The sequence below is a fragment of the Lampetra fluviatilis genome, chromosome 7 (assembly GCF_964198595.1).
Source record: "Lampetra fluviatilis chromosome 7, kcLamFluv1.1, whole genome shotgun sequence".
NCBI classification, from domain to species: domain Eukaryota; kingdom Metazoa; phylum Chordata; class Hyperoartia; order Petromyzontiformes; family Petromyzontidae; genus Lampetra; species Lampetra fluviatilis.
In genome coordinates, this window is record NC_136281.1 from 9,115,222 (window position 1) to 9,135,892 (window position 20,671).

A 20,671-nucleotide genomic window follows, 5' to 3' on the forward strand; every position below is an offset into this window, starting at 1 on the left:
GAACACTTAAGAATTAGCATATTGCAGGGGATTTGACCAATTCTTAATAATTTGTACTAGGCTTAAACCCAAAACATGGTGTTAACACCCAAGCTATATTTAGACATGCCATCTGAGCTTTATAAATATTTGATCTTTTAAATGTTCAGTGCATTTTGTCCATTTACCGTTCATCTCTATTGTGATTAAGCCCAATAAGTGGCTTTAATACATCTTATGCGTATTCAAGGGCATCACAAAATGTTTCAAATCCTCTGGGTGGATAGGATTTTAGGTTAAAATTTAATCTGTACGACAGAATGTCTTGCAATACAACACACGCCTTGATGCTGGAGCATTGGTTGAGGTTTTTCTTAGAGGTAAGAGTGCTGCTCTTGACTTTGCTTGCTGGCAGTATAGCTGATGCAGCAGTTGTTGTTAATGAGAAATAGAGTGGAACATGAAGCAAGAAGCGTCTGAGTTGGTCTGTGTGTACATACACGTGTTTGCACATTGCCATTTGCGTGTGGGGGTCTGCGTGTGCGTGGTGTTATTACGTGTGTATGGTATGTCGGTGCTACTCGCTAACAGCACTTGCCCCAACAGTCTGTTCAGACTATTATACCTCCAATTACCACGGTTGGCTATGTATGGTGCGAAGTAAGTTCAACATACATAGAAGTGGTAATATGGGGACAGTAGTGCAATGGTTAGCAGTCTGCGCTTCTAAACGAAAACATTTTTAACTCTTTTTATTTTAGCAGGTAAGGCCCACTGAGCTATATAGAATTTTTTTAGGAACGACCTGGCCACAAATGATAGCTCAATGAAGTAGCTTGTGTGTAAATTTATAACAGCCAAATACTCTAAACACATGTTAATTCGAAATGTGGATGGAAAAACTGGACGACCCAGAGAAAAATCCACATGATCACGGGGAGACATGCAATCTCCAAATATGCAGGCGTCCGGGTCGACCTCCTGCATACCAGGCGAGGTAGTTAACATCTCCTAGCCACCACAGCACTTCAAACCCGGTGACTCGAGTTTGATTCCGGCTCGTGGCCAATGCCAGTGATGATTTTCTGAACAGGTCCTGGGCCTTCCCTAGGTCGACTCGCTAAAAGCACTTGCCGCAAAAAAATTCGGTTTATGTTATATGGGGATCTTTGTCTTCATATGGTATGCTTTGTGTATAATATTTCTGTGCAGCAAAAATCCATTGTTGTACTTTACTTCTGTGCTCCCAAGTCAGCTCCCCACGTTCACCAACCCACATTAACCACCATGCTGAAGTATGGTGACATAACCCCCATGACCCAGACGTTGTGGACAGGCTTTAACCCAGCAGTCGAATAACAAAACCTGTAGATGTACTTTAGTACAAGTCATGTTAGCCTGTTTAGACCCATTACAGAAATGTGTGATGTGGCCACCTTCTTCACTTGTGGAAGATGAGTGATGAGCCTAACTAAATGCGACTGTGGCTATTAGTCCCATACCCAGGAACATATAGCGTAAATCTGCCCACTAGAATCTGTTGTGGGAGGATCTTAATTTCTCCACTGAGCATCTCAGGAATCCATTGAGTGGATCACCAAACTAGACGTTCCATTATAAGCATTTCCTATACGAAAGAAGGTGCAAGTCTACAAAATAGATGCACTATTATGTGTGCATGCTTGTGTAAGAGCTGGAATGAGAGAAAATTAAGTTAGCCCTGTACTTGTGTATTTTGTGTGGAGTGTGGACTGACATTTGGTAGGCATAGGCGGCTGTGTACTAGTACTGTAGCTATTTAGGTATAGGCTCATGCCTGACAGTAATTTCATTAATGGTTCTTAACAGGCTAACAAGAAGCCATTTGTGCTGGAGTTGCAGAGTGAGACAGAGGAGAAGCTGAAGCACCTGAAGGAAGAGGGGCTGCCCTTGGAGGAAACCTTGCGCAATGTCATCCGCAACTTGTGCAGCCAGCAGGTGCGTCGCAGATCTTCCTTGGACTTGGCGTGACTGCAGTCAATCTCGGGGGGGGGGGGGGTTATTTCGGCGGGTGACAGCCCATTGAGCTTCACGATCTCCTTTGTGAAGGAAATGTTGGAAAATTAATTTGCTGTGGGACAATCGCGATTTTTACTCCTGTGTTTTATTGTGGCTAACATTTTGGGTTAATTGCATTTTAGTGCTGACACAATGGTGCCTCTGCCGCAGTAATAACGCTGCCAAGTAGTTACATGCCGCAAAATAGAATGTCTGTGTTGTAGGTAAACATTTGCCTTCAGGTTAATCCATTTCATATTCCTCTGTCATCGAGCTTTTGGGAGTGTATTCCTCATAGTTGGCTGAAAGTGGTCACTTGAATGAATTTCGGAAGTAGTTTTGTCCAATAGAATCAGAATTGTTATTTAGACTGGAGGAATCCGATGAGCAATCAAGCTCTTTTTCACAGATGTCCTGTATACCTGGTATTCACTGCTCTCCAAGAGTTGCAAATAGACACGCTTCATTAGACGAAGCCGATGTCAAATTTGGAATACAATTATCAAAGTACGGACACAAATGTAGTCCTTTACGTTTGCACGCAACTATGGTTTACCTTCTGGAAATGTTTCCATTTGGCAGAACTTAGACAGAGCCCTGGAGGTGAAGTCTGAGTATTCGGCCAACATGGTGGTAGCAGGTTACGCGACGCTGCTCAAGCATTGCTGTGAGCAGGGCAACGTCACTGAGGCCTGCAATATCAAGAAAGAACTGTAAGTGGGATTTCCTTACAGCAGAACAGTGTTGAATGTTGAACCGCGGTAAAATAGTAGTTACATTGGTGAATATTAAGGCGCAGCCTTGCAATTGCTCGACTCACGCCAGTGCTGGTGGAAGGACCTCCACTTAGAGAGAGCTCTAGACAGCCACTATAGATTCTAGATTTGAAGCTTTCGTGACTGCAAGGATTCATATTCTTAGGTTTTTTCGGTAAAGTCACGTAGGTAAAAAATTAAAATTTATAAAAGTAAAATAAAATTAAAATCACGACGTTTCGGAGGCAACACAAGCTTCCGTCTTCAGGTGGAACCGTCAGAGCACGACAGCTGTATCAAGTGATGCCTCCGAAACGTCGTGATTTTTATTTTATTTTTATTTTACTTTTATTAATTTTAATTTTTTACCTACGTGACTTTACCGAAAAAACCTAAGAATATGAGCCCCTATAGAGTTAATTTGGCCCACTTCTTCATGCTGGACCTTGGGATAGGTTGGAGCACCCACACTATACCCCCGCCACGTGTTACCGGCCGATTGACGAACTGTGCTGGACCCATTTACACTGCTGGGTGGGCGCGCTGATTGAAGAAACTTGCACCATCGGTTTAACGGTCACACCTGCAGATTGAATTGGCGACCTCTGCATTGCAAGTCCGGTGTGCTCACCATCGCACCACACAGCAGCCAACCCTAGGTTCATGGGTGTTGCATTTTAATTGGCTTGCAAAGTAATATTAATTTTACCAAGTTGAGAAGTGAGAAGTTTCTGCATCTTGAACGCCTTAACCCGGTAAGCACAATTCTCACTTGATTTATAAGAGGCTGCTATTTGTGAATACTAATGCTCACCTATTTTGTTCAGCTGTATTGCTTCAGCCATACAGAACGTACTTTCATTTACCTCTGACTCAAAAGTCTTTGTACTTTAAGAAAGCAGGTATGCTGAAGCTGTTATTTGAAAATACATTTTAAAAAGTGAACACACAGTGACTGTAGGTGTTATAAAACATTTTTGCTTTGTTAAGTACCGTCATGCAATTTCTTTCAGAGACCGTTTTGACCCGAACGCTGTTCTCGGTGTGTCCAAGTACATTGCGCTCTTGAAGCTCCTCGCCACTCATGGGATGGTGCAGGGTGAGTGAGCAGCTGAATTGCATGCTTTTTTTTTGTTGCAAAAGTCTTAAGAGAGAGAGAAAAAATATATATTATTTATTACGTACCTCCGATGGGATTTTACCATCAATAATAATTCAAGTATATTTTGTTTAACCAGGTGAGAACTCAAGAGACCAGGACAAGTTGTATTCGCAAGAATGACCTGGGGGATTAGTCTGTCAGTAGTTGGCGATGATTGCTTTATGTAAATGGCGGACAGACAATGGGCTACTCTTGCAAATATAAAATAAGGAGAAATATTTTAACAACATTTCCTTGGGTTTTCCATTTGCATACACACCCATATTTACACATGGCCTTAATTAATGTTCTGCTTTGGGGTGTTAGATGGGGGAATTTTCCATTGTTTGAAATCTCCATATCCATGTGTCTGATGACCTGTGCTAGTCAAAGTCATTGGGTTTCAATGACACAAAGATTCACAATACAGTTTCAGTGCTTGACACTTTAGGTGGAACCTTTAAGCGTAACTTTAATAACAATTTTGGCTTTTGTTTTTTAATCTATACGTAAACCACATTTATGTGAATGTACAAGTAAGATGCCCTTGGCCACTTTCTAGTAACCAAATGCCATCCAAACATTATTTTACGTGCATTTCTGCACTAAATCCCTAAATAGTTGGCACACACATAAATACTACGCTTGCCATTATCATTTTTACTAATGCACACCATTTTGTGTAGTAGTCCTGGTTGGAAATGCTGTTACAAATGCACCCTTGTTTGTGTTAATGCTTAAAAGTTACACCAAATGAAGCATTCCAAATCACATTTTGGTCATGTCAAGTGACATTTTAGCTGTTTTCATCATTAGCGCATGTATTGTGCAGCTGTGTTTAACGAATTAACTAGGCACATTTCTGCCAGTTTACCCTCCCACCACCCTCGCGCCCTCCTCCCCCTGCCCCCACTCCTCTCCTCCTTCCACCCCTCGGCTCCCACCCCACTTCCTGCATAAATGTAGACGTAATTGCTATTAATTACCGGTGCAAATGGCTTTGGTAAAAAGCCAGCTGCAGAGCGCATTTGCACTTTTAGTTTGGGAAATGAGTGCGATTATCAGCGGGTTGCTGGGCCATCTTGGGCGGTAATGACACGGTTTTGCACAAAATAATTCCCAGTGTGGATGACCGTTGTGGCCTGTGGGGCCGCAGTGAAGCTGCAGTCTCCGGCCACTGAGTATTTCATTAACCTGATGGTGAGAAGCCGTTACCAGGAGATCCAGCACCCCAGACGCATAGACGTGGTGCATTCAGCCTGCTTCTATAATTATGAGTTACAGAGCTAAAGCTGTTCTGAAATAATGGAGAGTGAAATATATTGTGGGTTGTCTTTTAAATTAATATTCCTTTGGGTAGTTAGAAAGATTTAATTGGACAGTTTTGGCATGCGTGTCTGGGATGAATAAATATGGTTTAAATTTCATTCCCTTTTTGCTGCCACTGCAAATCTGGAATTGCTTATCTGGCACGTGAATACCTTGTAATTTCCATGGCCCCTGGAAACTGTGATCTGCTCGTCCTGGAATGACCCAGTCCTGGCCTAGGACCCGCTCCATGAACCATGAGGCAATTTTTGGTTGATCCATCCCTACTCTTAACCTGCCACCCCCATGTTCTCCACTTCCACTGCCACCCAATGGCTTGGATTTAGGGTTGCAAAACATTTTTTTCAAAGTTAATTTTAAGCTATGTTTTACCTAGGCCTAGGTTTGGTTAAAATCTATGTTCTAATTTTCCATGCATGTTTTACATTAACATGGCTTAACAATCTTAGTGAGTGACGTCACAGAGCATGCTTCTCATTTCTGTGTTGTCTCCACGATGTACGAGTGGTTTTGAGCTCAGGCCAAGTACAAGTGTGTAGTGTCGGTTATTGAGGCATACTCAGGATTCGAGGTGCTGAGCTCTGAAGTGGTGGGGTCCGCTCAAGAAGGGATTGCTGTCGGAACATGAAGTTTTCCGAATGCAAGATCTGAGCCCACACACTTTCCACTGGCTGTGAAAGTGACAAAACACTACTCAGCAAATATGTGTTGCACATGTTGAATGATTCAAGTGATCTAACGGTTTTTCACGGCTTGGTCCCAGGAAAGCTAGGCTGAGGCTGACCCAGAAAAACTGAGATTAGGTGAGGACTCAGTATGGGACAACTTGCAAAAACTGCCAAAGACAGAGAGTCCTGTGGCGTAGGAGAGTCCGGATCGAGGAAGGCTAGGAACATAATCAGTTTTACATTTCCACCAAGCAGGATTGAACATTTTATTTAAATAGAAATAAGTCACGTAAAACCTCAAACATTGCCAGTGGCTGTAGCGCTATACAGCACAACCGTGAACAACAAAACAGCAGAATTGAATAGCGCCTGTTTAATTTAGTGCAGCAATTTGTCAGAATTAACATAGGGTAATATCCTGGAAGTTGTATATTTAAGTAATCTTTGTTTTGTTGTTTCTGTTTCAGAGGCACAAGAAGTTCTGAAGGAGTTAAGTGCCAAGAAACTGCTGATGAATAATGAGTTGAGATTGCAGAACTTTGTACAGCTCCTGCAGGATGTTTCAGCCACTGGAAATACTGAAGCTGTACGGCAGCTGTTGGATTCCATTGTGACACTGGGTTTGTGCAAGCCCGGAAACTTACTCTGCAATCCGCTGCTGACTCCCTACCTTGAGAAGTGAGCACCCCCACCACCAGCGGCAGAACACCACAGCACAGCACACTGTTACCACTGCCACTTTCATCACCACCTCTTGCAGCGCTAACACCAGCGCCACTTGTACTGCCATGCATCCTTGCTATAACTTGCACCAGCACCGGTAATTTTAAGCTCATGTTCAGAGAGATATGAACACAACTTTTATTTTATCATATTTGGGAATTATAATAGCAGCCAATAAATCTAAATTCATCTTTCTAAATGTGGAGGGGAAAAACCAGTGGACCGGAGAAAAATCGATGTGACTACAGGGAGAACATGCAAACCCCAAATATGCAGGCGTTAGAGTTGGAGTTTAACCCAAGTCCTTATGCATAGCAGGTGAGGGGGATAACATTTATATAAATAGTTTTAAAAAATATAAACTGACACTTTATTGATTGTTTATGAGAGTAGTGTTGCTACAGGCCATGAACCTCACTTGAGGACTTAATTACAAACTATTTTGTCTACACATGTCAAAATATATACAAGATAGTGATTTATTAAACCTTCATCTAATGGTCAACAGAGCTCAGTGGTATATAAAATATAATTACATTATGCCACTTTAACTTAATTTAATAATGTTACAAACATGATCTTAAACTGGTACTGCAGTTGAAAATTGCCTTGGCTTATTCTGCAAACATAAAACCGAATATGTTGTGCAGCCTCAACCTATTGGATTAAAAGTTGCAGAGTGTTGTTTCTTTTATTATTTGAGGTTTTGCGAAATAGTAAATGCAGATTGTATTGGTAAAACCCATCAAATGATGACTTTTAATGTTATGTTGACTGCAACCAAAATATCGGTCGAGGTTTTATATTTTGGTTGTTCAGCATGACCAATTGCCATACTGCGCTCTCGCCCTCAAGCGATTCTAAAATCTTGACCTCTGAGGAATCAGGCAATCGCCAAAGCACTTCTCTGGCACTGAACAGCAGGTGTTTGACCTCTGCTTCCAACAGCTTCGTGAAATCATCAAAGCACACAATTCTTGGCAACCTTCATCATGCTAGAGAATATCAGGCACGCAATCATGTATTTCCTTATATCAAATATTGTGTGGTGACTGTTCGAAAGTAGGCTCCCATACAGCCCGTGCCTCATATTCATGGATGTTGGGCTCTTTTGGCAATAAAAGTATGCATGCTCAAGGTTTTTTTTTGCTTAACAGCAAGGCCTGGCCACAGGAATCGCACAGCAGTGTAATTGGCGTATTGACTGCGATTGACACCTCCGAATTAGCACGGTTAGCTACGTACAGTGCGAAAGAAGTTCAACATACAGACGTCGACACACGTATTCCCTGCCTTGTCTTCACCATCTTTGACAACGCACGGCCAAAAGGGCTCCTGGGAACAACGACAAAAGTCTTGTGATTTCCTGCCCAAATGAGCATTGAGGTGGTGCTCATTGCCTTTTTTACAACCCTGACTCATAGTAGTAGTTTTTTACCCTTTTAAACTGGTACAAAACTCTGACACCTTTATTCAAGGCATCATGTTTGCAATAACCACAACACTTGTGTTGTGGTTATTGAATAAAGGTGTCAGTTTTGTACCAGTTTAAAAGGGTAAAAACCTACTACTATATTTTGCCACTGGTAACAGAGATCTCATAGTGTAAATGCTTACCCCGAGCTCTCAATACTCTGATATTGCACTGTGTTTGAGTTGTACGCCTTCTGGTGTCATCTGGTCCAACACCAATGGGGACTAGGCTCTAAAGAAAGCCGTCTCGGGTGTGGACCAATCAACTTCAAGGACAGTGCATATTATTATCATTATCAGAGTTGCTTCTTTTTGTTTGCTTTTTTGACTACTTGTGTTGTGGTTATTGCAAACATGATGCCTTGAATAAAGGTGTCAGTTTTGTACCAGTTTAAACAGGGTAAAAACCTACTACTATATCTTGCCACTGGTAAAAGAGATCTCATAGTGTAAAAGCCCTGACTCAGTTGTGGAAATTGCACGTTTAAATCCGCAACGTTTCGACTGTGAACTGCTCGCAATACCGTCGAGCCGACTGGCACTGGGCAATGAGAACATCGCTCTGGGAGAGATGTCCACGCACAGACCTTGAGCAGCACAACCAGAGCCAGTCGATTTGTGTTCATTGCTAGTAATGTGTGCACTCTTGCGCATTTATTATTGAGCACATTGTGTAACCGTAATGTTTGACATGTAAATACATAGTTAATCTTAAGTAAAAGTGTTTTAATTATTACTTTTTATCTATTTAAAATACAGCAATTTGGTGGCTTTTCCTAAAATATTTAAACTTTTTAAAGTCCAAAGTAGCACTGCAATTGGACATTTAAATAGGGGTAAAGTGACCCCAACTTGACATGTAATTCTTTTTAATGGAACATTAAGATTGTAGTTTTGGGATGGTTTTGACATGATTTATCACAAATGTTTAGATGCAGTGTGCCCATGAAATCAAACAAAATGCACATTTTCCTGACATCAGGTCAGACTTGTTAGTTGCCAAATGAAGTGGACTAGTGTTTGTTGCAATTGGATGTTTGATTACTTTGTTTTTATTTTCAGCGGTCTATTTTACATCTTATTTAGCACGGGACACTTAATTGTAATTCCTTTTAAGTCACTTATAAAAGAAGAATTATTAATCAGCGACTTTTATCGTTAAATCCACTCGCAACAAAAAAAAATCAAAAAGCACAAAAATATTGAATGCATTTTAATGACGTGAAGTGGAATCTGCACAGTTTATTTAAACTGCTCATCGCAATCAGAGCAATCCAGGGGCGCAAGCCTCGCAGGATTGAGTGGGTTGAGTAATTGTTGCCCCCCTCCAGTGCTTACTGCCTTGGGGCAAACTGATTAGGAAATGACAGGCTAGCAACACTCGAGGCTGGCTGGGCTATTTGCTCACTGCTGCTGTCCTGCTGCGAGCTGTAATGTAAGTGCGGCGCGCCGGACCGTGACCAAACAGGAAGGTATTTAGGCAAGCGGAGCTTTGCTTGTGCCCATGCTTTCTTTTTTTCCCCTGCTTATCCCATTTGTTCCCCGCTGATTGTGCGAGTGCGCCTAATAAGCCGTAAACTTGTCACATCTGTCAACCGCAAGGTTCCTCCGATGTGAATGCGGAATGCATTATGAATGATGACTAAATTATAGACGGACCAAAGGAGGGGGGGGGGGACGCTTTTAGCAGTTAGTTTTGCCGCAAACCTCTTGCCTCGCTCGCCGTTTCATATGAGTCTCGGTGGGAAATTACAGGTGTTTTGTGTGTGCATGCTAAGGCGTGCTAGGTAACTTCATTCGAAGCTCATTAAACAACGCACCAGGCCATAACTCCAAGGGCTAAATCATAGTGACATTGGTCCTAAATTGTACTGGGGTGGTTTTTAAGGGATTTATTTTAAATGTTGATAAGTAAACATTTGTGCCACATGTTGTGTTTTTTGAATTCAACATTGAAATTAGACATCTAATCTTTCAGGGAAATGAGATAAATACTGTATTTAAAACACTACTCATAACTATTAAAGAATGGTTATTATATTCAAATCAAAAGTTGCTTATAAGTCTCACTAATTATGCTACACTGGAAACTAAAGGTCATAAACATTAGGTTTAGATCTAAAACATACATTCTTTTTTTTCACAAGCGCAGTTCAATTAACTTTACTTTACAAGCCAACTTGTTCTGGAAGGGCTAAACAAATACAGTATATGCAATCAATGCTATTTCGTATTTTTTTTAAAGATTCCATTCATCTATACATATACAAAAAACCTACCCAAAATAATTTCCAGGTTTTTGTCAATATAATTATTTAGAATCTTCATAGTTAAAAATGTTCAAATGAATGAATGTAGATTGAAGGCTAAAATGGAGTTGCCTGCTTTGTGTGACTATTGCAATATTTGTAGTATTGTGCCAGTGGTAAGGTGCCCAAGGCTCTGGGGGGGGTCCTATGCCATCAGGTTGTGCAATAGCTGATTTATACCCTTGACATTACAAGCAAACCCATGCACAGCCTTGCCGCATCTGTAACACTTGCCACTCAAGGGCTGACTGCCGAATCGCATCTTTGCCTAGTATGTGTGAAGGCGGCTTACTGCTCTCTTCCACAAATAATACAAAGTGAAATGAGGCTCAGTGCAGCTGCGGTCAATTACAGACGTTTTCATTATTTTTTTTAAATGGTTGCTTGCATAACGTGTGTGTGACAACGGTGTGCGGTAGGCATGTAACGATGCATCGATTGAGTATTTGATTAAAATTATTATAGTTAATCTCAATTGTGCACGTAAGAGTCGGTTATACCTGTGAGCAGATGACTACGGAAAAAACAATTTTGTTGGATCGTGCTGTGCTCTTAATTTAATGTATATCCATATATGTTGTATGTAAATGGTTCACTATACGGTGCTGTGATCCTCACAATGTTTGAAAAATAGCATTGACTATTGAAGCGGGTCATGTCGCGTTTCTTGAATTAACCCCAGGTGAGAACCAAGAGACCAGGATGGTCTCTTTTGAAAGGGTGACCTGGGTCATCAACATTACAAAAGCACAACAACAAATACAATGAAGTACAGTAACGAAGTGAATAGGACTCAGAGCAAATACAACTGTGTCACGAGAATTAAAATTAATAAAAATAAAATAAAAATCACGACGTCGTGATTTTTCTTTTATTTTTATTAAATTTAATTTCATTTTTTACCTACGTGACCGAAAGAACTACGAATATGAATCCTTGCAGTCACGACAGCTTCAAATCTAGAATGTGTCACGAGAAATCTAAAATATTGCATGAAAATTCTGGATGCTGAATTATGACAATCTGGAGACTCGCCAGGGGGCGGGGATTCGTTACGTGCACGAATGTTTTCCACGGAATATTTGGCGATCGTTTTTATGTTGGTCGACCTTGTGCCATTAAAGAGCAGTGTGTGTGTGTGTGCTTGCTTTTGTATTCTATGCATGGGAAAGGTTTGCAACTTTATTTTTTTTCATAAAGAAAGTTCTAGCATTTTAAATGAGTCTTCAGAGTCAATTGTTCCTTGAGAATAATCATAACAGTACACTGTGTTTCAATTTAAATAGATTTTATTTATTTATCACGAGTTCATCTGCTCACTTCACCCATGTATTATTTAGACCGTTGGTGACCTGTGATGGCTATACTAAGGGTACATCTACTTGTATATATTACACATGTATGACCAAGTACCGAAAATGCACCCAAGCTCATCGGGTCTCTGAAGCTAAGCATGGTTTAGCATAGACTGCTTGGATTGTCAATCACTGTGCATAAAACATGTGCTGTAGGCTGCTGTGAGGTGCTACACTTGTCAGCAGAGGGCAGTGCATATAAATACATTGTTGTACTGTACTGTGCACCAACCTTTTATGCTCCCTTCAGGAACCTGCACTGACCAGCATGGTGAAGTATGGTCACATCACCCCCACAACAAGCACAGTGTGGGTGGGAAGCCGCCCTCGTTGAGCAGTGGATGGAACAGAAAGGGTTGTGCATATATATTACACACTTCCCACTGTTATCAACAACTTTTCCATGTTTGTTTGTCGCAGGGAAGACTTGTCGGGAGCACTTGACGCTGGCATGGCATGTGCCAACAACTATCAGGTCTTCCCTCAAAAGCTGGAACTGCTCAAGAGCTTGGTGGAAAAGGGGGAGATGGATCTCCTCCAGAAAGGTCACTATAATGGCCGAAAGGTCACATCTATAGGCGTTCCTGAAGAGGGTGTGCGCGCTGATGGGGTGATGCTCGAGTTCAAACTCTTAGTTCTTTCGGTAAAGTCACGTAGGTAGACTTTACCGAAAGAACTAAGAGTATCAATTCTTGCAGTCACGAAAGCTTCAAATCTAGAATTGATGCTCGAGTTGTTTTGCATGGGCACAATATAGGCATGAGCTTGGCAATTTCATTTGATCACTTTTGATTCACTGTGCACTTGAGAAGCTGTGTGTAACCACGTAGGTTTATCGAAGCTACCAAAAAGATAGATTAATGGCAGTGCCATTTGTCTGCGTGCAACATGTTTGAAAGAATGAAAGCAATTTTACAGCCTACCGTAGTTCTTAGTTTTGAGCCAGTTATTCATTGTTGGAATAATGTTTTATAGCACTAGCAGTATATTCAGTGGTAATGGTTCATTCGTCAATACAAAAACATATGTATTTCTCTCAATACATGCTTACAATTGTACATGTAAGAACCGATTATGATTCATGTATATTATTTACAAATTATAGCAAATGTAATGGATGAAATAACAGACTATACCAACGAGGCAGACAGAAACACGAATGAGACAACAAATGTTACAGAGCATAGACCGACAAAACAAACGAGACACAAAGTATAAATGAGACAGAATGAGCCAGAACAAATGAGATGCTACACATAAGGTTTTACAAACGAGAAAGGCTGAACCAATACAGTAAGACGGTTCACATGAGAGACTTGTGCATGATGGAGTTATTGCAAACAAGACAAAAAGGAATTTAATTCTGACTGCACATTTTGACCATAGTATCCCTGGGGGTGGGGGCAGTGGAATTTCTACAGGCCGAGTGATTTCTCTTACCTGTTCCCGGTGTACATATTTCCATGCATTCTTATTTAACGATTGCCTTTTTTTTTAGCAACCATGCAAATTGCCTTTTGTAATTATTAAAATTTGATTACCGACATCCCATTGGTTTGGGCCAAATGTATGTTTGTTTTATATTCTTTGTTCTTTCGGTAAAGTCACGTAGAAGGATTTCACACCTGATGATGATTGCTTGTGTTGCAGTCGAAACGGCGTGAGAATTTGTATTGTTTTACTATTTTATTATTTCCCTACTACGTGACTTTACCGAAAGAACCAAGAATATTAATCCCTGCAGTCACGAAAGCTTTAAATTAATATGTTTGTTTTGTTTATTCTTGAGCCATGAAGGGATCTACACCTGGGTTCCAAAACAAATTTACCCATAAAAACAAAGTTTTTCACTATAAATCCTTTATATGCGTGGCGGCTAGAGTCCTCTCGTCCTCTGGCTTGAGATGGCTGCCACCTATGGGTCAGATGATTGCCTGCCACCATTAAGCAATTGGTAATTAAATATTATTTTTTTCCTAAAAAGTGTAAAGTTATGGAAAAACATTTTCACGAAAATAAATTGTCACGCACAACGAGTCTGTGCAAAATGTCAGCTCGATTGGATCACGGGAAGTGGGTTAAAAAACGACCGAAAGATTTGCACGGTCGTAAGCGCGCAAGCAAGCAAGTGAACTTAATATAAAGGATTTAAAATATTCCTCTCCAACATACTTTACCCACTTTTTTATGCTCGATATGATGTGGAGGGGGTTTTTTTTGTCGCAAACAAATGATCTGTGTTAACCAAATGCTTGTATCATTTTATTTGCTGCAGAGCTTAACAAAAAAAAATCCTCACTTAACTAATAGTAAAATAAGTATAACCCGTAAAAACAAAGTTTTTCACTATAAATCCTTTATATGCGTGGCAGCGAACTTAATATAAAGGATTTAAAAATATATTCGCCTGTGGAGGACGCGGGGATCGATCCCGCGACCTTTGGCATGGGAAGCGAGGGCGCTACCAACTGCGCTACTCCGCCACGGCCTGTGGAGGGGTTACGCTCTGGGCTCTTACACTGTGACGTTCAGCCAAAGCCATGAATGAGTTCTATTTGAATATATGTAAAATAAAAATGTTTTGCCTAAAAAGTGTAAAATTTTGGAAAAAAAATTTTCACGAAAATTAATTGTCACGCACAACGAGTCTGTGTGCAAAATGTCAGCTCGATTGGATCACGGGAAGTGGGTTAAAAAACGAGCGAAAGATTTGCACGGTCGTAAGCAAGCACGCAAGCAAGCAAGCGAACTTAATATAAAGGATTTAAAAACACAATCGATGCATCAGCAGAGCACGGCACAGTATTTTATCGCATTGCTTTGCCACGCTGTGCTTATCACTTTGAGCTGGACACATTGTGTGTCTGTTTAAAACTGCTGGGAGTCTGCAATGGCCTATGGCAGCTGATGATGGGCAGTTTATGCTTAGCTAAGTATACATTGGCCTTAAAATAACTTCTGAAGTGTCTAAAGTGTCATTTTCGGATTTTTTTTATTAAATGTCATATTTTGCTTGAGATATTCATTTGGCAACTTGTAAGGCTTTTCTTTTTAAATTGTTGTAGCGTTTATCAATGTTTAGTCGATTCATTATTACATAGCATCGTTGCAAACTCGGATTAATTTAGACAAGGCTAATTGAAATAACATTTTCCGGTTGGATTTGTGAACATTTAGTGAATGAAAATAAACGTTTTCCCTGACCTATAATCTCAGAGACAAGGAAGAAGAATACGCACGTACATGGGGTCCCTTCCTTAACCTTAGACCAGTCTTCAATACCCGAGCCTAGAATGTCAATGACCTGGCCAACCTCCACTCCCCCAAAGAAAATCACATCCTCGCCCCCCCCGTCTGCTCTGATGAGTCCGGTGTGCCTGATACCGTCGATGCAACTGGTAATGCCGTCCAGAATGTAAGAATGTTACAATGTATGATGCGAGGGAGGATGTGGAATAAAACATATTTTATTTAAAAAAAAACACTACATTTGTTTTCAAAAGGTTTGCACGTAGCTAAATGCCAAATGTTTTATTGCAGCGTTGGCCTTCATAAGTAAGATGGCGGGAGAGTTGAACATGCTGTACGACATCTTTTTCACCTTCTTGGAGACTGGAAAGCACGCGGAGGCACTCAAAATCATTGAGGTGAGAGCCAATGTCTTCTGTCACTCCTCGCTTGTCACAACCGGGAGCAGCGTGCGCGTCAAAGCTAACGGTCACCGTGACAAGCGGTAGCTGTTTATGCCAAGCGCCTCGCCAAGTTGTGCGCACCTACCTGCAGCGATACAGTTTTACCGTCTTCACTCGGGTGTGAAGGTGAAGCTGTCTTTCAGCGTCTTAATCTTTCGAAAAAGATGGCAATTTTAACCGCGAGGCGCGGACTCATCGGCAGCCCAGCATGAGCGCTGGCAATTTGAATTATTAATTTGGCCACTCTGTGCCGGCGGGTGCCGAGCCGCCCGCCGACTGACGACGCGGCCCCCGAATTGTCCCCTCGATTGCTGCCATTTGCCCACCGCCGTGTGATTGCGCGTGCTGCGGATTTGCATAAAGAGATTGCGAGGCCTGGCCAGCTCCCGTGCCTTTTGTTCGCGCCACGGACAGATTGACGCGCGGGCTCCTGGAGAACCTTTCAATTTGCTTTCGATCTTTGGAGCAGCCGAGCGTGTAACGGTGACATTAATTTCCACCTTTATGTTTTATTTACATGTTGGGATAAGTGCCCTGACATTCCTTCGCTGTTCTTGTGCTCGGGTGTTCATTCAGAGTATAGAAATACATTTTTCTCAAAGCTTTATTAAGATGTGTGCGTGTTCAAAACGAGCTGGTTTCTTGACTTAAATTCCATTCCTAGTAGATTGCATTTCTATCTTCAAAATGTTAATCGCTGGCTTTAATTCATTTTCTCTTGTGTGTGTGTGCGCTTTTAAATCTATTCATACATATAGTATATTCAAATGTTAAGTATTGGCACCTTTAAGTGAATGTCAAATGAGCTCAATTAGTGTAACGTAAGTATGATTTATGATTTGCAAAAATGTGACGTTCCACAATTTAGTACAATTTGTATATTTTTTATGCTAGTGTCTGGACTGTAGGTACCTGTATATATGCGCATGTCTATGCATCCTTGCATGCACACATGTGCATGCACCGTGCTTATATGTGCATGCATGCACATGATTGCATGCAGACGCTTTGCCATGCATGCGTGCAAGTGTATATTTTAGGGTCAACAAATTACCTTGGTACTCGTGAAGGTTCCATGCATTCCACTCTCATGTGCACATGCCAAATGCATACCTCCTTTAGTACATAGCATCAGCCTACGCATCTGTGAGCTTCAAGTACAAAATAAAAAACATAAAAATCAAAGCTACTTTTCTTTTAATTGGTGTCTTACAGGCAAACGTATTGAGGCATCGAAAGGCACCAGATAGAAATGTAGAATTTAGCACCAAAGAAGATTACTTTCTCTTAGCCAAAGGAAATGATTACAGGATATGTTAAAACATCCTTTCCATTATTGCTGCTTTAGAGCTTTAGATTTCTACTTGGGAAATTGACATCTTTAGTACCATTATCGGCAAAGCTTCTTAACGACTGCACGCTTAGCTCACCAAAACTGCCTTGTCGCAAACGTAGAAGCGATGCCCACTCCACCAGCTTATACGCTGCGTCTGTAGTTGAATGTAACTAAAGGCATTTTAATTTCACTGATGGATGGGAGATTATGCAGAGCTCTTATAAAGGTTGCTGGAGGTCCTTGGAGATTAGCACTAGCCATGATCTTTGTGAAAACTTAATTTGGAGCTTTCGTGACTGCAGGAATTATTCTTTGGTTCTTTCGGTAAAGTCACGTATAAAGATAAAATAATAAATTAAATTAAATACTAGCATACGACGTTTCGATTGCAACACAAGCAATCATCATCAGGTATAAATTAAATAGAAACACAAATCTAGTATACTTAGAAATGTAATGTAATACAACAGAGAGTCGGATAACATAGGGTGTTGACTCCTGTGTTTGGTTTAGCATGCTTGCGTATAACGCCAAGATTTTTCAGTCAAGTTAATGTAAAGTCATTCTGAAATGTTGATCCTGAAATGAAACATTATTTATGATTGCGCGTGAACATGTTGAAAGGCCACCTAAAAACAAAAGTGTTCAGTTGTATGTTTTAATTGACTCTAGTCCATGCATACTTAGCTTGCTTCATAGTTTTATTTGAAAATATTCAACCCATTTATTTTCTATATCCTTTTGGGCTGATGTTTTCATTTACTACAGTTGTGGGTTTTTTTTACAAGGATTTGCCTTTTACAAGGATTTGACCTTGTAGTTGGAAGTGTGCTTTTTAGAGCTGTCAGCCATCAGTAGACCTTTAAGCTGGCCAAGCTTAAACACTTTGTAACAAACTATTTACGCCTGTCCACATATCTCACAGCTGGTGTGCCACGTGTTTAGACATTAAAATCTACCTGTTGATTGCATATATGTCAGAGATATTTTTTAAATCATTTTTTATTTGCACAACGAATTGACAATTTACACTCATAATAAATGATCAAATAAATCAGCATTGTTAACATATCAGTCTCAACATTTTTTTACATTTCCTTCGTACAACCAATCAACCGAATGGCCTTCTGAGAGTGATTAATTCAGCAGGATAGTTTCAAAACAAACAACCCCTGGAGCAGTTTCGGCACACGGTGTTAGTTGATATATTGTGTGGCGATAAAGGGAGCCGAAGAGAGAGAGCACATACACACAGTAATGGAACCTTTACAGACAAATGTACTTGTTTATTTGCTGGTTTTATATTTCTACAGGAAAGTAGAGCAAAAGGACTACATAAAACTGTGCAGAGACTTTATTCCGTTATTCTTTTGTTGCAGACGCCAGGCATGAAAGCTCGTCCCAGACGCCTGAAGTGGTTTGCTGAAAGATGCATTTTTAATGACAAGGTAAATCACCTGTGTATATGTTGGGACATTTCATTATCAAAGAAGCTACCTATGAAGTAGTGTTTTATGCCCAATTTGTGGAATTTTTCAACCCGTTGATCTTCAATGAAGAATAAGAGACGGGTGTAATTTTACTACTCCTCTTGTAAGCAATCCTCCTGTACTGGAGCACTGAAAGTTCTTTGAAACTTGTTTTATGTAATAAGATACCAAGATATGTGTTGTGATTTAAGTTCTTAATATTCTCTAGGATTTAAAGAGTATTCTTGCTAAAGAATTAGATTAAAAATACCACACATTTTAAAAGTTTGAGCAATTGTAGATTCAACGTGTGGTCACTCGTCCGTATTCGTTACTCCCACCTCTTCGATGCCGCTCTCTATTCTTTGTCTTCCGAGCGTCCGTCATTTTTATTCAGTGTTCCATGGAAAAACCCATGTCGCCAGTTACCCAGCTAGTTTCAATGGCACGCAGCCACTATAAACAGAGTTATTGTTTGAATGGAGAGGAGCTCAGCCAGCAGCCAGCCAACAAACCCGAGGCATAGATTATTTGTAATAGTCATGAATAATATTTAACCAAAAGGTTTTTAGCATTGTGGACCTCTCCCATGTCTGCTGAACGCAATTTCCTACATTTTCCGTAGGACTTAATTATAATACTGTTTAAAAAATACTTTAAACGTATTTTGTGTTATGATTGAAATGTACTTCCCCAGCAGTACCTGTTACACAAAGACATTTCTTACGCGGTGTTGGTATTTTTTTAAATTTTGTCCACAAAGTTGCCACTTTTTTAAAGTGCTGTATTGCGGAGTGATGATAGCAGGACAGGACGTTGACTGTGTTGATTCCATCACGTGTTTTGCACGGGATTACAGGGCAAGATCTTGGAGCAGCTGTTGGACCAGACCAAGAGTCTGTTTGAGTGTGACCGGGACGAGATGTACTTCTACATGCTCCAGTATTGCAGTGAGTGACTCATCTCGCAGTGGTAACAATACGTTATCAATGTGAGGTTACATCTGACATTTTTACCTCATCCAGATCTGACCCTTTTGTGTTTAAACTTTTTAACATGTCGATAGATTGCCAGCGAATAAATATAGTTAATAGTGATCAGGTATCCCATTGCGTATTTTAACAGCGTACGTGTTGAGCAGGCATTTTCAGCCACAGCCTTTACCACCGTACAGCTCAAACTCCATTTCAGAGACTTTGAAGAAGAAGTGGCAGTGTTTTATTGTTTTCATCTCTGCATAATAGTTTAATCTTCCCTTGTTTACCATTAGTTCTGCTTTGAACCGACAATTTATTTATTATGCTAATTGTAAATATAAATGTTTGTAAATTTATAGCCCTTTGTCAATCCAATGGCTCAAACTTGCTTAAGATTGGCAATATCAGGTGCATTCTCTGTGATATGGTCATGTATGCAATTAGAGGTTATCCATGATATAAAAAATACACATGCGGCAATGGAGAAAAAAACTTTTAACCAAAACAGAATCTGAATCTTTATTTGCCCCGGAGAAATCCGATGAGCTATGAAGCTCTGTTTCACGGATATCCAGTAGTTTGGTAATAGTACAAGAACATGGATTAGTGCTAAACCTCAGTGATTAGTTTAATGGTTTGGAAGGCCATTGCAAAATTATTAAATGGCTCTTTGTGCATATCACAAGGCAAGGGGTGGAGGGTGGAAGTCAGTTTTTCTTAATAACGTCACAGCCTCAAAACATGTAGTTGAATAGATTGGAGTGGCCTGTAGAGACTTTCGCATTCCGGCAATGGCTTGCCTGACTTTTCTTATTGGGCCGCCACAGAATGTACCTCGCCATTGAGGACCAATTTAGTTTGGATAACGCTCCTTTATATGCCCGATGGAAGGCGCAGTGATAATGCATTAATGGTTACTAATGTACAGGGCTAATTCACTTGGGCCGTGGGTGAGGAGGACTCTGCATGAGAGCAGCAGACTCCCCACGAGGGCTTCAGGCTGAGTGTTTTCTCAAGGCCTGGGTTACAATAGGAGTCCGACAAAGACCACGTACCGAGGGCCAAATTAGCGAAACTTTCCTGCTTCTTTTTTGCGTTCCTTGTGATGCACAGCGTCTTGTTAGAGAAATCATTAGAGGCGAGGTTTTTGAAATGTAACCCTTGCTCTAAATTCAGGTTTTTCAGAGTGTATGTTTTTTTCCCACCGCCTTTCCTTTATATAAAAAACTATTTAATACATTACTTATAAAGAACAAGAAAGGAAGAGCTTTTCTTCTCTACAGTTACAGTTGTAGAAAATATGTCGATAAAAAAAATCCTCATTCTTAATGTTAAATTTACAGTACTCTTTAACAATTGGATTTCGATGACATTTCATAGATAGGTTCACATCATTGTACTTTCATGAGTAATTTTCTGTCTCGTCTC

At 40.5% G+C, this 20,671-nt stretch overlaps 1 protein-coding gene across 2 annotated transcripts in view; it reads left to right on the top strand.

Annotated features, from left to right (window-relative positions):
• Positions 1-20,671, top strand: part of LRPPRC (leucine rich pentatricopeptide repeat containing) — a 44,521-nt gene that overhangs the window by 12,492 nt on the left and 11,358 nt on the right. The window contains exons 19-26 of one of the 2 annotated variants that reach the window (XM_078858411.1): positions 1,828-1,956; positions 2,599-2,729; positions 3,785-3,870; positions 6,377-6,587; positions 12,190-12,314; positions 15,310-15,416; positions 18,177-18,245; positions 19,126-19,216. In XM_078858411.1, the coding sequence (XP_078714537.1) occupies positions 1,828-1,956; positions 2,599-2,729; positions 3,785-3,870; positions 6,377-6,587; positions 12,190-12,314; positions 15,310-15,416; positions 18,177-18,245; positions 19,126-19,216 (949 nt within the window). The remainder of the gene's footprint in view (positions 1-1,827; positions 1,957-2,598; positions 2,730-3,784; positions 3,871-6,376; positions 6,588-12,189; positions 12,315-15,309; positions 15,417-18,176; positions 18,246-19,125; positions 19,217-20,671) is intronic. The other variant, XM_078858412.1, reaches the window with a different exon arrangement.